Source organism: Amphiura filiformis, chromosome 7 (assembly GCF_039555335.1).
Source record: "Amphiura filiformis chromosome 7, Afil_fr2py, whole genome shotgun sequence".
Classification (NCBI taxonomy): Eukaryota; Metazoa; Echinodermata; class Ophiuroidea; order Amphilepidida; family Amphiuridae; genus Amphiura; species Amphiura filiformis.
The window spans coordinates 66152767-66169501 of record NC_092634.1 but is presented as its reverse complement, the minus strand read 5'-3'; the positions used below and the strand labels follow the sequence as shown (position 1 = coordinate 66169501).

Sequence of the window (16735 nt, the reverse complement as noted above, 5' to 3'; positions counted from 1 at the left end):
TTCACACCCATGAATTTGGCTCTGATTGTGTGAAGCCATTACACTTGGTATAATTTTTGCGGAACCATGACCTTTAATGTGTAGGTGCTTTAGTGCAGGATGTGAAATGTCTGTAGGCAGCTCACCATGCATTTCTACGCGTATTAGCTTCAGCTTAGTGAGACATGCCAAGGAAGATAAAAACAAAGCAAATGACTTGGCATTATAACAAACACCGTCAAGGTATAATTCTACCATTGAGTTTGGAGCAAACTGTCGTCCAATGAGGCGCTCAAAAAATGATGATATCTCAGACAAACTTGAACCATTATAGCTCCGGATCACGCGAACAGCAGAAAACTTGGACAAAGAAAAAATTAAATTATTTTCTGCAAAATCCCAACGATCAAGGTGAAGTTCATATACTAGTTCCCTAATATCATCCAAGAAGGTATACTGTATTTCTTGCAACATCATATAGTAATAAAGCACTTTATCAAACTCTGATGAAATTATATATTCACTTTCGATAGTAACAACAGTATGATACAAAGGTTTCATCATCACATGAAGATTAAAACAGCTTCCTATCTCAGTATTCTTTCGGCCTCATAGAGCAGAAATATGGGCAGTTTTTGACATTCGTTGTCATCAATACAGCGGATACGATCGCGCCGATATCTCATCTTATCATGCTTGCACATAACTTGAACAACATGTGGAAGGACGACTTCAGCAGTCTGTACACTCCATCCACATGCAAACCGTAAGAAATATTCCATTTCAAATATATTTTTATTTTTTATCCGTCCCAAATACATCATGAGTGTCTCCCTGTCTTTATCAACGACCAACTTTGCCAAGTATGAAGCAGCGCACATTTCTTGAAATGTTTTATGCAAAAATGTAACACTATAAGTAACTTTAGATCCAGACCTTTTCCTTTCTTTGATTACTACGCCCAGTGTACAAGCATCTTCAAGATATTCTTTCTCAAATTCATTCGCTCTAAATACTAATCTATCCTCAAATAGTCCTATTATAGCTATTTCGCCTATATGGCAGAGGACACTATCCATCCAATCATGAATATTTGACTCATCAAGGTCATCTCCGGTAGCAGTTTTCGCATATCTATGTTTTGCTAGGTGCATGAGGACATCTTTGTAGAGTGCTGTTACACTGATAGGTAGTTCTCTAACTGTGGTCCAAATCAAACACAACATGGATAGAATAATGGGAATAGCTGAGAGTGCTTCAAGGGACCCTGACCCCTTAACCCTATTCAGAAAGGCTTTAGTATTATCATCACACTCCTCCTCCTCCTCCTCCTCCTCCTCCTCTTCCTCCTCCTCCTCTTCCTCCTCAATCTCCTCCTCCTCCTCCGCACCTTCATTAGTTTCGTCGCATTCGTCGTCACCAGCTGGGAGTGCTTCAATGGAATGGCGCTTTGTAACTTTTTGAAAAAGGCGCCTTACAAATGTTTTTGTACGTTGTATGTATATAATAGAGTCAGAAGCAGCAGCAGCAGTACCACCACAACCACCACCACCAATACTACTACCACCACCACTACTACCACCACCACCACTACCACCAGCATTATTATGGAGCTCCGAACCCGATTGTGCTATGTCAGATGGTAGCTCCATGACGTCATTAGCCAAACTTTTCGTCATAACATTTTCGTTACCATCTACAACATCTTCGTCATCGTCATCGTCAGCATTTCCGTCATCTTCGTCGTCTCCATCTTCAACTTTATTATAATTTTTCCTAAATCGCATGAACTTTTTTACATACTTTTCTCTAGCTTTCTCAGAGAAACCGATTATTTCAACTTGTAGATATGAACCATAGATTTGACAGAATTTGCCGACAAGATTGGGCCGAGTAGTCACCATTACGCAAGCCCCAGCCAACCATTTGCTACACAACACATTTTTAATATCTTTACACCGATCAAAATGACTGGTAGCCTCGTCGTATCCATCAAAGAAAATGGCCACGGAACTAGCATGGGATTGGAAAAGTTTCTCAAGACTCTGCCTAGAAACATTTGGTAATAACTGCTCTTGAATGATACCAATTAGATCTGTGTCGGTATCAATTTCATTTACTGTGATAACAAACACTAAGTCAAACTTTGACATAGGTGAGTCTTGTATGTTACCGGCCCAATCGTATGCTAGTTTGGATATTGTGGTTGATTTTCCAATTCCTGGCTTTCCCCTTACAAGGATGCGTTTTACTAATTCTTTTCTTTGATTTTTTGTACTATTTCTTTCAATGCATAGAAGATCACCGTACGAGTTAAGTTTTTTACATATGACTCCAGAAGGTTTCTTATCTTCTTCGATGATTTCCAGGTCCACAAAGATGTCTTCCATCTTGGCAAACTCTTCTGGCATACCAGGTAGCAGCGGTAGCTTACCTCTAGTTTCACGGTATTCTTCCAATAATTGCCTTCTTATCGTTTCTAAGCTGAGAACAGGACCTACAAACAGAGGATATAAATTTGTTTAAAAAAACCCCAAAATATAAGAAATCAACTTACTAAAGTGTCACTACTATACTACATGTACTATAGTTATCACGTGGACTGACCGTACTCATGGTACTTGGGTATGGTAAACGACTTTCACTATTATCGATGAATTGCTTCTATTATAAACACATCACAAAAAGTAACCCTCCTTATAATGAAAGACAAAGATAAAAAGACTAGTTTGCGTCTGACGTCACTGTCAATCAAATTCTCTACGATCCTTGATTGGCTACTAGCGCGTATAAGGAAGGTCGATTCATCTGGCTGGTGCCGATCGGAGAAAAGGAATAGCAGTGAATGGCGAGGATGGCGAAAATTACGTACTTTCACGAGGCGAAAAGCAGCTTTTCTAGGCATTGTGGACATGGTACCTTCGGTTAAGAAAGTTTTCTACTATAAAGACCTAACTTTTGAGATGGTTTGCATGTCGAAAGGTGCAAAATTAACAATAAGGCGCCCGGTTATAAATCCGCGTTCAGCAAGTCATCATCACGACATTTGTAAACAAACCGTGCTCGGAGTTTGATTGACAGATGACGTCAGACGCAAACTAGTCTTTTTATCTTTGTCTTTCATTATAGCCCTAACTCTATAAAATCTTACAAAGAAAACCACTGCGCACGGTGCCGTCGCCATGGGGAGGGTGTGGGGCTGCGACACCCCCTGGCGATCCCTAAAAAAAAGAAAAGAGAAAGGAAAAGAGAAAGGAAGAGAGAAGGGAGAGAGAAGGGAGGGAAAGGAGGGAGGGAGAGAGAGGGTGAGACGGAGAGGGGGAGGTGGAGTGAGAGTATGAGATGTGTCTCTTATATCACATATGGCAAAAATGTTCACGCATTTGTACTATAACATTATTCTGTCGCCATAAACGTGCTGGATTCACTATGCTACACAGCACCAATTGAGAATTAGCCATAGGGCAGGGTGGCAAGTCAGTCCCCTCCCTGCTCAGTCGACAGATATGTTGTGACAAAATTTACGATTTGCATCTTCCTTTTGGAGCCCCCATGTCACAAGGGAAAACGCGGTAAAATGAGGGATATCGCCCAAAATAGCTAAGTTCGCCAAAGATCATCACAATATCTGCGAAGTAAGCTTAAAGTCTTCAAAATAGTGCAAAAAGAGGAGAGATTCTGCAAATAATGCGCAGATAATGTGCGATTTACCGCGTTTTCCCTTGTGACATGGGGGCCTTTTACTTGCCGATGATTTTACACGAAGAAACTCACACAGGTGATTTAACCATTGGGCTATTCCAGTTGAAATCCATACACCCCTGTGGAAGACATGCCTTAATCTGCCACACAGGGAGTGTGAATTTCAAATGGACTTACCGAATGGTTGATTCCATTTGATATCTACACCCCTGTGTGCGCGCTTGAGGTCATGACCTCCATCTAGGGGGTGTATGCATGTCAAATGGAATAGCCCATTGGCTGCAAGAGTGTGGCAGTCAACTTTCACACTGTATTAGCAACACATTCAGTATAAAGTACATACCCTGTGGAGCAAAGTTTCAATTTGAAGTTTTTCCCGCCATCTCCAAACTCAAAAGTAATGTGGGGTTTCTCGTTCAGAAACTTGAATCGAAAGTCAAATTTATTTTTTTCGCCAGAAGAAAATGCGCTTGGAATTCAGATAAAATCATCTAAAGTTTGAATCTCCCATTGAACCCTGTGGTAAAGCTCCATGTTGGACCTCAAATTGGCCAATATTCTTCATATTGACTGCCTTCAAATTGCAGGGGATGTAAGTATGGGCAATTTCAAACATTTTATTTTTTTGGACCCCACCCCCCCCCCCCCCCCCCCCCACACCGACCCACATTTTTTCCCCATTCAAAAAATTTGGTGTAAGGTGGGTGATATAGCCCCCATGTCACAAGGGAAAACGCGGTAAAATGAGGGATATCGCCCAAAATAGCTAAGTTCGCCAAAGATCATCACAATATCTGCGAAGTAAGCTTAAAGTCTTCAAAAAAGTGCAAAAAGAGGAGAGATTCTGCAAATAATGCGCAGATAATGTGCGATTTACCGCGTTTTCCCTTGTGACATGGGGCCTTTTTGGTCTGATTTTAGACCTAAAATTAACCCCATATAGTATTAAAATGCCAAATTGCCGCGCGCTTCGCCCGCAGTTATCTCGGTAAAGTCATTCGGTGAGTAGATATGCGAGACGTACCCTTGGAAATGCTTTTTTTTTTCATCTTGAACTTGAACACGAGTCTCAAATGAGAGTGATCATTCCATCCTTTCTATAAAGCATAAATCATAAATAAAATGAGTGCTAGGACAGCTCCTCTGATACCTGCAAAAATCTTGTAGATTGAATCAAATTAAACCAAAATTTGTATTAAAATGCCCATGCATCTTCCTTTGGAACGATTTTAGGACGCATAGTGTCCTCAATTTTGTTAATTTTAGCATTGAAATTGCAATTTTTCGCGCGCTTCGCGCGCATTTGTCCCGGTAATGTTCTTTTAGTAGCAGATAAGTAGGACGGTTTAGAAATTTAGCCCCTGGCTCGGTGACTAAGGTACATCCCCCTTTGAATACTAGCATTGAAAAAGGAAATTTTCACTCACTACGCACGCACTTTATCAAATTTTCGTTCGCTTTTTCCGGTAAAGAAATTCTGGGAACAGCTTGAAAAGTAGGTTACAACTGAGTGGTGTCTTCTATCCTAAGAACCAAAGGTGGCAATCATGTTGCCGTGCCAAGGGGCCATCAAAGGCCATAGGCCTACCAGCAAAATTTATTTCTCGACACCCCCCCCCCCTCCCCTGAGAAAACACCCCCTGATTGCGCATGCATGCATTGCACGTGATGGCATGACGTAATCAGCCTAAGTCATATATACCCAGGGAATCGCTGGCCGGGCCAGCCAAACACCCTTTCTTTCTTTCTTTCTTTCTTTTTTCTTTCTTTCTTTTTTTTTCTTTCTTTCTTTGTTTGTTTGTTTGTTTGTTTGTTTGTTTGTTTCTTTCTTTCTTTGTTTCTTTCTTTCTTTCTTTCTTTCTTTATTTCTTTCTTTCTTTCATTCATTCTTTCTTTCTTTCTTTCTTTCTTTCCTTCCTTTCTTTTCTTTCTTTCTTTAGCTCTTTCTTTCTTTAGCTCTTTCTTTCTTTCTTTTTTCTTTCTTTCTTTCTTTCTTTGTTTGTTTGTTTGTTTGTTTGTTTGTTTGTTTGTTTGTTTCATTCTTTCTTTCTTTCTTTCTTTCTTTCTTTCTTTCTTTCTTAGCTCTTTCTTTAGCTCTTTCTTTCTTTAGCTCTTTCCTTCTTTCTTTTGCTCTTTCTTTCTTTCGCAAATGAAGTTCATACACCTACTTGAATTATTTCCTTTGTCCCCGACAAACACATTCATAGTCTGTGCTTGGTAATTGTCTCCTGTTAGAATCTTCTGGTCTCCTGAGACATTCGTCTGTTGTTCTACAACGCTAACGTTTTCTCCGTGAATAGATGCTGGCATAACTGCCGTTGGAGAGGATCCGTTTCCTGCCGCTTGATCTGTGGTCACTGGAGGAAATATAAGATGAAACTTTGAATCGTCATTAAATGCCTAGACTATAGTCGATTTTTGATAAATAAAATATGTTGTTAATCAGGATAGGATGAATGCATTCAGTTGAACTCAAAATTATATTGGTTAATTACATCAAATAAATGGTTATGAAAAAGTTTATATAATTATATAAGTAAGAGTAAAAGGCTTGTATTATTGAATGCAACATTATAATGACACTTCAATACTGAACAATTCTGATTTTAGAATCAACCCGTTTATTTAAGTTACAAATCGACTATATGCTTTGCATTTTTAACAGGACTTTGACCGGGGACTTAGTCCCTAACACACACCGGGAACACACACTGTCAATCATACTTGTTTATCAATCCAATTTAACATGTTTAACCGCAAGTACAAAGCCTGGACGTACAAGACGCGCTCATGCACCTAGTACACAAAGCACCGCACAGTTGTTTACGATGTAGTTATCCTCCACGTGCTTTACGATGTATTTATCCTCCACGTGCTTGGAGGATAACCATAACGAGATCTGGGCGACCATCACAAGCCAGATCCATTTAAAGACGCATTACATCATGGCCAACTTTAGTAGGCCAGAAATCCGACAATCTCATCCATAGGCAACCGTGTTAAACATGTTAACCGCAATCGAAAGTAAGTAGTTCACTTGGGTAGCCAACAAACAGGGGGAATACAGTGACTAAAAAGATCAAATCAGACGTGAAAATCTATCAATTGTGCACACATTAATTAAATCAGAGCTTTAAGATTATGCTCAATGGGCAAGCGGACTACGGAGAAGTCTATTAAATGCTCAAAACAGATTAATATTATAGATGATGTGACAGCAATGCTTATAATTAAAAGTCTATCAATTATGCCGCAGGGAACAGTATGAATACTTCACTTTTCAATTGCACTTTTGTTATTTGTTTTCTTCGGCGCGATTTTAAAACCACAGGTCCACAAACTAAGATGAGCGTGCACAGTGCCGGGCAAATAATAACAATTCGCATTGGTTACATAAATCCCTGCTAACTGGATCACGAACCTTTTCGAATTGATAGTACATGCCATAGATTTTGTGTTGCGATCATTTCGATCGCGGTGCGAGACTCAAAAGCTTGATCCAGTTGACATAGTGATAATCGTATTACACGTAACACCTCGCTGGCGAATAGAGGTTATCCATGTTCTATAAGCTGCATATCCTATCAGCGACTGCTATACTTTGTTTAAGACTTTCAAAAGAAGTACCTGCATGTGCAATCATGACTGTTTCAAAATAGCCCGCCAAAGTCATGCAGGTAACTCCGAGGTCGTGCATTAAATTGGTTTGAATGAGGAATACTACGGGAACCATCGCCTTTTGTTAGAAGTCACACATGAGTGAAGTGGATAACCTCTATAATTGTTGGGCTCGGACAAATGCTTGGAGCTGTTTGGTTCATGTGATATGAAGATATATATGTCTCCTCATCTAACCGTTCATACCAAGGAGGTTAGATATAGAAAGGAGAGGAAATAGATTACGTAACGCATATTGTTCCTTTGTGCCTATTAGAGTTTCCGCCAAGCTATTCATCGAGAGGTACCATTTGTTCGGGACAAAGGGCTTCCGCCATTAAATCGCTGACCTGACAGCGTATTAACGCTATATAGACAGGCCACTGTCATTAAGTGATCAAATGAAAGTCACCTGAAAGCGACTACACCGGCGAGAGGTACCTTTTGTTATAATACCACACAAGGGTGTGCTCGAGTTGTCGCATACACACAAAAACACACTTTACCGTCGACATAGAATTATTTACCACCCATCTTAATTTAGGCGCCTTATTTAAATAAATTCAATGGAGTTGCTGATCGATTACCCATAACAACGTGTCATTGCTGCCAGGAATATAGGTCTATCTGTGTCACTTTCTATCATTAACTACTTCGCAGCTATTATGTTGTTATCATGGTTATATAGGCCTGTTCAATAAAATCAAATGGATTTCTTAATATCACGAATACCCATTTTAAAAGCCAGGTCCATGAGGTAGTGAAGGATGGTCGAGAGGTGAAAAGAGGAGAAGCGGATGGGTGATCAAGATTGTAGGGGAGGGGAGGAAGACAAAAAAAAGAAAGGAAGAGGGGGAGAAGGAGAGAGAGGGAGAAGGAGAGCGATGCAGTCACATCTAAATTACATAGGCGTAGATCGGGGGAGGGGGGAGTTGGGGGGATAAATCCCCCCAATATTTTGCCAAGGGGATGGTCGATATAATCACCCCCCCATATTGACGCCAGTGTATTGGTTTCTGTCAAAATTTTAGCCATTTTAGCCACAAAATGCCATTTTTTAACGCTTCGCGCAAATTAATTCTACTTTTGTCCCATATTTCACCAGTTTAGTTTCGATAGGCCTATGCTAAAATTGTCCCGCGCATTTGTACCATAAGGTTCACTGTACCGGTACTTACAACCCCCCCCTCCATGTAAAAAAGAAATCTACGCCACTGCTTAAGTGTGTGCATATTGCATAATAAAGAATAAGTGCAGAGATAGGAAAAGAAAGGGATGAATAAAGAAAATAATAATTTATAATTTTTATGATAGGATCTAAGCATATAACAGCACTAGGCAGCCATTTAATGATGCCAAATACGTTACGTAATTAAAATACCCAGTCAGATATATTTCACACCTGCCAAACACAAGTCACCCAATTTCGATAACTGGACGTGGAATGTACACTCTCATGAAAATTGATTGGCAACATTTTCCAATATGTCAGCGCTCAAATCGGAAACAATAGAACAATAGAGCCTTCAGTGCGTTGGTTCATACACGTTACCTAGCATGTCTAACGGCGCGCATGATTGGTCGATATATAAACACTTAATCATGGCGTCAATTGTATCAGTAGATGAGTCCATGTAGCCAAATGTGCTCTATTTAACGCTTTTGTAGGACAGGTTTTTCAAATGGACAACTCATAATATTAAAATGTCTGGAGAATCTATGTTTGCCGTGTTGTTAAATTTGTAACCCACGCGTTCTATTTCATTTCCATGGCAACCGTCACGCTATTTAATACGGATTTTTGTCCCAGAATTGTGTGTCCAAAATGTCACACTTTAACTAGTGTGATGTGCCCTGAGTGATTTAATTTGATTAATTATCTTTGTTTACAATTTAAAACTATTTGGTGAGTTATATGAGAGATGGGAACCCCTTGCAAGAGTCGGTGCGTAATGAAATTTTGGGAATCCCCTCTAATGCAATCAAGTTGATCAGAAAAACAAATTCAATCATATCTATTTTTGGATCTTGGAATCACCTTATGTTCTAATGTGAACATTGTATTGCACGATGTGGGAAAGTTCCAGTTTCTATAATAAGGTGAATGTTGCAGCATGAAGTAATTATAGCTGGGGAATTTCAAGTTTTACCACTTTGGTATAGAAGAGAGAAGGGATATTTTCTCTTGGCAGATCTGAGTTAGAAAGTGGTTAGGCTTTCTATTATCTATGTGCCGCAAAAGGGGTACATATGAGGCAGTCAGTTTACATAGTCAATAATGTGCTATTGTTTTAACAATATAATGAACCAGATTTCGAGTGCAACAAAGTGCTCTTCTCATCTGGTTTATGACACAACACATCTGTCAATGAAGTGGATCAGTGCAGAAAGAAGCCTGTTTCCTGGAGAAAGTGAGAAAAACGGCACCATTTATTGAAATTGCCATCTGTGCAAGGATTTTTACGCTAAGGATATATAAATTTAAGTAAACAGTGGACTTCGCTGCTCAGGGCGTGGGCGGTTTATAGTTATGTGCCCGGTTTGTGCCGAGTCAGCAATTTGCGGGTAGCTCAAAACATTTTAAACAATTTATAACTGGTTTGCATCTTTTTATTGGTCAGAGATCACGAATAACAAATAATTCCCTGCCAAATTCCCCAACCCACCTTCATGCCTCTCTCGTTGATGTAATTCCTGCATCAGGTTGTCATTTGAGCTGCTTGCCATTTTGAGGGCCTTGTTTATTTGAGGGGTTTTTAGAGATGTAAACTGCTGTATCTTTCACTTGGCCTGTATAAAAAATAAGCAAATTAAAGCGACGTTATTAGCTTGCACACTCGTTGGAAAACCTTGATTTTCTAAATCGATCCTCTTAAGGGGTCTGTTCAAAAACTGGTACCCTATTTATTGCGAAGACCGTATATAAATCTATCATTTGTTTCAGGAACAAACTCTCTGATAATAATAGGCAATCAAATTAATTAATTATGAAATGTCCTACCACTATTTGCACCATGATCCGGTGTAGTGTATGATGTTTAACAAAAGATCACTGAATGAAGCTTATAATCCCTCATTTGCATCTACCCACCAAATTCTGGGCTCTCTTACAGGAAGGATAAACCCAGAATTTCACAAAACCATACCAAAAATCTGGGTAAATCTATGCAGTGAAAAAATGCCTAATATAGTGAATTAATCCAACATGCCCGCTTATGCAGGGGTGAATTTTCAAAGTTGGTCAAATCGGGTTAAAATTTTTACCAATCCTTGCATCAACTCAATGATCAATAAGATTCAGAAAAGATAAATAAATGTTGAATTGACTCCATTGGTGAAAAAGTCAATGTCAAATTGTGGACATCACAGGGGTTTACACCCCGCGGGGGCGGGGGGGTCACTCCCATTGTGGCCTGTACACCATTCGCGATAATGAAAACGCGTAAAAAGGGTAGTTTTTCGTGGGTAGGCACGATACACGCGTACCGTGTTTAGGGTGTCAAAAACATGAAAAATTGGAAAAAAGGATAGCAAAATTGCAATACGCGGAAATGAAATTTAGGGTATGAAATTTGATACAAGGAATAAAATCCCTGTTAAGGGTATCGTTTAAGCCAAGGGTTAAATCCTTGTTTAGGGTGCTTTTCAAAAGTTGATTATCGCGGATGGTGTAGGGCCTACAGGCCACAATGGGAGTGACCCCCCCCCGGGGGTTTACAACTGAAAAATGCTCAGATTTTGATCATACTCGTCTCCATTAATTTTTCATTTGGCAAAAATAAATCAAAATTAGAATATTTGTATTGTGTTTGATGTTTTGTTACATAGGTAACATCATGGTGGAGCCAGGGCTTAATGGGATTTTAAATAGCACTGGCTCATCAAATAATAATCACAATAGGCCTAATACTGGTAATGATAATGATAAAAAGTATTATTTTCAAAATAATAATTAAAATCATAATAACAATAATAATAATAATAATGATTTCGTAAACATAGCCCTTCCAATTTCTATGCGTGTGACCCCCAGTTCAATCGTGTTGGCAGAATAATGAAGTAAATTGCTTCTGTATGATAAGCTCTATTTTAGTAAAAATAATGGAAATAGCTCGGTAGTATACTTTAAATTAAATTTTCGTAGCTTTGTGCAATTAAATTAGTATACGGATTATAAACAATCGAAGCCAGCTAGATATTAATTAATATCTTACCTTCGGAATGACAGTTTCGAAGTGTTCAAACTTCCGTGTCAAAATGGCGCATTTCAATAATTCTGTCATACACCCCAATTTGTAAGACGAATTCACAGTTATACAGTTCAAGTTTATGTCAGAAATTGTTCACCGACCCACGAGAATGTTCAAAGAAGGCAAAAGAAAGTAAGTCGACTTTTTTAGCTTAGCTACATAAAACCATTTGCCGTGAGCTGTGACGCGATTTATGCTCACTCATGCATCAGTTCGTTCAGGTCGAACTCTAAATACAGGGTGTCCCAAAAATTCCTTTACCATTTGAAAATGCTATATTTTTTGTACACATTATATTATGAACAATATGAATAGATTTTCGCAAAGAAGAAACTTGTTGTTTTGATATCTAACCTTACCAATTAAGTTGTTGGTAATTGTTAGATGCAAAAAGGAAATTTAAGCATATATTAAATAAAATGCAGCACAGCACATGAAACCTTTAATACTAGCTCTAATAATACTAATACTAATCTTTCTCTCTCTCTCTCTCTTTTAATATAAAATCTGCACAAAAAGAAACTCAGCTGTTATAAACACGCCTATAGTTTCAGAACTAATAATTGTTTTCACAGTATTTCAACATAAAAAGAAGGATGGTTTATTTACGCGCATTTTGATACCCAATTTGTCCAATTTTTTTCAATATTAACAATACAGCAGTGTTTTGGAAGAAAAATAGCCGAATTTAAAGGTTGCAGCTATTTGTTTTGATTTGAAGTAAGCGCGAAGATAATCAGTCCCAGAACAACGCCAAATATGGACTAAAAGACCTTTGACCTTGGATGTACAACAGCATGTTATGATCTAATGGGAAACTGTGCACATCAACAAACACCATTTATATCAAAAAGGCAACGTCTGATATAATTTGAAACCACATAAATTACTAGAGTTGGTTCTTCTCTTGGATTTGGACCAAGCTTTAGAATATCGAATGTTGCGTTTTGAAATAAAACAAACCAGAAATTTATCACCCATTGTAAAAGATATGACACATGTACCGAATACATGTACATACATTGGCTGACCTTGTGGATTTCCTGGCCCAGCCATGCTAACCACATAAGGAGATTATACGATTAACCTAGTTCAGCTATTGTCATAGCAGGGTATTATTATGTAATACTCCTGATCCATATTTGGCGTTCTCTTGGACTGATAATGGCGGGCTTACAGTGCTGGCATTATAACCATTGATCGCTGTAAACTGCAACTTTTAAATTCGGGTATTTTTCTTTAAAAACACTACTGTGTTGTTAATATTGAACAACATTTGACAAATGTGGTATCAAAATGCGTGTAAATAATTCATTCTTCCCTCTATGTTGAAATATTGTGAAAACAATTATTAGTTCTGAAGATATAGTCGTGATTATAACAGCTGAGTTTCTTTTTGTGCATAACAGCCTGTGTTTTATTAGCATTAGTCACAAATCGATTAATACAATGTTTTTTGTGATTTTACAATCAAATAAAAAATGTACGAAATTGGCACCGAAATTTAAGTCATACTTGACTTTGGTGATGTTCCATAACCAATAACCACTCTATTAGTAGAGTAATGAAATGTTCCATGTGTGATTTAGCGCTATTCCAAATTAAATGTTAATTTACTGTACATGCATGTTGTGTTAGGGGCTTTGCAATAATTACGTGTATTATCGGGGTGGTGAATTTTCAAATTGGTCTGCCAAAAATCTCTTGACCCCCCCCCCCCCTATTGACATGCCAAAAACTCTTTTCCCCACGCCTCCGTTTGACATGCCACATGTCAGAATCTGGGGGACCCTAATTTAAAACCTAAAATTGTCTAGTTATGTACGTGATGACAGCGCAGAAACATTGGAAATATTTCCCATTCTGAAGTGCAAATCGGTCAACTGTGAGCGGTCTCACACATCACATCAAAGGTTACTATAAGAGCTTATAAGTGGATGTCCAACTACTTCAGAATAAACTAGACTTAGCTGTGGTCTAAGACCACGAACACAGCCATGTTGTGACCCCTTAATGATCTTTGACCCCAACATTTATGAAAACGGCCATAGACATTGGCTAATGTCAATGCATGGGTGCACGTGGCACCACTTTGCTGTGGCAGAAGGGGCATTTTGAAGGTTTTTGTCTCAGACCGGAAGTAACCCTTTAAATTTCCTTTGACCCCAAATAAAAAAAAATACCACATATGAATTGAGTGACCACAATTCAAGTGTGAACATACCGTTACTGTCCTACGTTTTTCTTAGCTAATAAATTTTTTTGAATGTATTTCGTTTTATACCGGAAGTGACCCCTTAATGACCATTGACCCCAAATCTGTGAGGACCCCATAGACACTGGCTAATAACAATGCATGTGTGCAAGTGGTGTCACTGTCCTACGTAATTTGTGGGAGAAGAAGCATTTAAAGGTATTTCGTTTTATACCGGAAGTGGCCCTTAATGACCTTTGACCCAAAATCTGTGAGGACCCCATAGACACTGGATAATAACAATGCATGTGTGCAAATGGTGTCACTGTCTTACGTAATCTGTGAGAGAAGAAGCATTTTTAGTTGAAATCACGTTTTTGACCCCTATGACCCCTGCGTGACCTTCCACCCCACGAGTTTCATATGACATGTAGGGGCATGGTCAATGATGGTTGTGACCAAGTTAGGTCAAAATCGGTATAAGCATGTAAGTGCTAGAGCAAATGTAGTGGTCGGCAGAAAGAAAGAAAGAACCTGTAAGAAAAAAGACACAGCCGTGACTAACGTCACGGCTGTGTAAGGACTATGAATAGATGCGACAGGATTACCTACGGGATAATCTCAATTGTATAATTCTGTTAACCCTCCTCTTCCTTACATCTTCTCTGATATAACCATTGCTGGCAGGAGGACTCGAACCAACGATATAGATATCAGCAGTCTGATGCTCTACCATTGAGCTATGACACCATCTATGAATAGGTGCAACATGATTACCTGCGGGATTATCTCTCTGATATGTGCTAGTGTCAATGGTTATTGTTAAAAAGCAATAAGGTGTGCAATTGCAATATTTCCTCTGAATAGGAAAGACTCTCTACATCGAGTTATGTATGCTGGTGGTTCGCAATACTGTTATTTAAGAGAAGGTATCTTCCAAATCCAAATCGAAATGTGACTTATCAGAATCATGCAATTACAAGCAAAACAATTAATGTCGAATGTCAATATTACAACTCCACAATTTGCACAAACAAGTTCCTTCATAAAATTGGTAGAATTGATTCCCCATTTTGTGGTTTTTGTAATAATTCTGAGGAATCCTTGGTGCATTTACTTTGTGATTGTGATAAAATGCTTGTGGAACATCTGACCCAATTTATTGAAAGCAAAACTGGTGATAATATTACAATTTCTAACTACCAAAAAGTTTTTTAAATGGGATTTATGCCTATGACTCTGAGCACAGAATTGTAATCAACTTTCTTGTATTATGTTTGAAGTTTTATATTCATAGATGTAAATCCAGTTTCCAAGCTTTTATGAACTTTGTGAGAATGAAACTAAATACAGAATATAGGATTGAAGTCACTTTGCCTGCCAATCTGTTTTTATTTGCATTTCCTCTTTTTTTCTCATTCTGCACCTGATGAAAATAACATGGGAAACTTGTCCTTTTGTCTATGCCATTGTTATTTTGTGTTGATTGTGTTCGTTTTGTTTTGTCCTTTTTGGTGTTACAAAATTTATATCATAAAATCAGCCATCTATTATTTTTATAATAAATCATAGACAGTAAAACTATGGCTGTTGAAAGATAAAAAAAAACATTACAACTCCACAGCGGAAAATAACAAAAAAATTCTCATATTTTCAATTCATTTCAATTCAAAATAATTTATTTACATATGATTTTTTTCTCACATAAAATTTACAGAGTAATAAATCACAAGATATACACACAAATTTAGAATAAATATATAAATGACTACAGCTTTTTCACATTGCATAGACCAAATTTTAAGTAAAATAATGACACTTATATATTATTATGAAATGAAGAGTCAAAATAACTAACAAACATCAATGTAATATATTTTACGTAAGCTTGGGACATTTCGTAACTTCTATTATTATACAGCATAACCGTCACCGCTGTTTTATATAGGTAACAAACCATTCACGGTATTACAAACTATTCCTTATGTACATTGAACAAGGAGAACATTAATTTTTGATATCATTGTAATAAAAAAAAATTTGACCAAACTATAGTCAAACTATATAAAAATAATGCCGAATTATTTTAACCAGTGTAGTGTCTTGGAATAGGTTATTTGAACACTTTTGAATATTCTAAAATATATGCGAAATTATACTCCTTTGAAACGGGAACGTCAAACAAACCTGGTGAATTCATATCTTATCTATAAAAAATATAATCTCAATAACCAAAGCGGGTAAAAAATAATCGTAATTTGTAATTTGTTAATTCAACATTTTAATATGACACTTTATAAAAGAAAAGTAGATAAATATATAAATAAAAAACATACGGCATTTATTTATCTCTTTTTATTCATTTGTCAGAGCCTTGGTCCGAGGCCGAAGGGTTTTACGATGTTAACCTTATTTTTATTCAGATCTCTGCATGTTCCGTCCACCTACCTCAGTGATGTGTGCATGCAATTGTAGTAAAGAGATAGGGATGAGAAAATTGCTGATCCCAATTTTTATTCACACTACTGTTAACATTACAAGTTATCAATTTATTGTAAACTCCATAATTCTAAAATCCTTGCCCTGGCCCTGCCCATTAATGGAATCAGCAATGTTCTCATGTTATTTCCTCATGACAACCAAGCATCATATGCGGGTAAATCTAATATTTTATACACAAAATTATAGAGGTAGGTGGACGAGGACACTGATCTGAGTAAATACATAATCAAAAGGGTACCATCCTAGAGCCCTTGGTATGTAGGGCTGTTAAGACCCCCTTTTTCAGCATCGCTGTCACTCAAAGACCCCATAACGTTTTACGAACACATGCTCTGTCACCCGAAGACCCCCTATTTTTCCATTTGATCTGTCACCCAAAGATCCTTACAAATTCAATTTGAACAGCAACTTTCATTTATCACTGATTTTGTTACTTATTTTGAAAAAGCAA

The 16735-nt window shown here is 37.8% G+C and overlaps 1 protein-coding gene across 1 annotated transcript; it reads right to left on the bottom strand.

Annotated features, from left to right (window-relative positions):
* Positions 1-566: 566 nt before the first annotated feature.
* LOC140158020 (uncharacterized) lies at positions 567-11654 on the bottom strand. The gene is made up of 5 exons (XM_072181268.1): positions 11553-11654; positions 10005-10128; positions 5850-6038; positions 1370-2476; positions 567-1180 (listed from the first exon to the last, which is right to left on the bottom strand). Exons 2-5 carry the CDS (start codon positions 10063-10065, stop codon positions 567-569), a joined length of 1971 nt encoding a protein of 656 aa, XP_072037369.1. The 5' UTR covers positions 10066-10128; positions 11553-11654.
* Positions 11655-16735: the final 5081 nt, after the last annotated feature.

Coding starts and splice junctions, on each gene's coding strand:
- LOC140158020 (XM_072181268.1), bottom strand. CDS start 10,065: ATGGCAAGCAGCTCAAATGACAACCTGATGCAGGAATTACATCAACGA. Junction 6,039..10,004: donor TCAACGAGAGAGGCATGAAG/GTGGGTTGGGGA, acceptor TATTTCCTCCAG/TGACCACAGATCAAGCGGCA. Junction 1,181..1,369: donor ATGCGACGAAACTAATGAAG/GTGCGGAGGAGG, acceptor TTTGGACCACAG/TTAGAGAACTACCTATCAGT.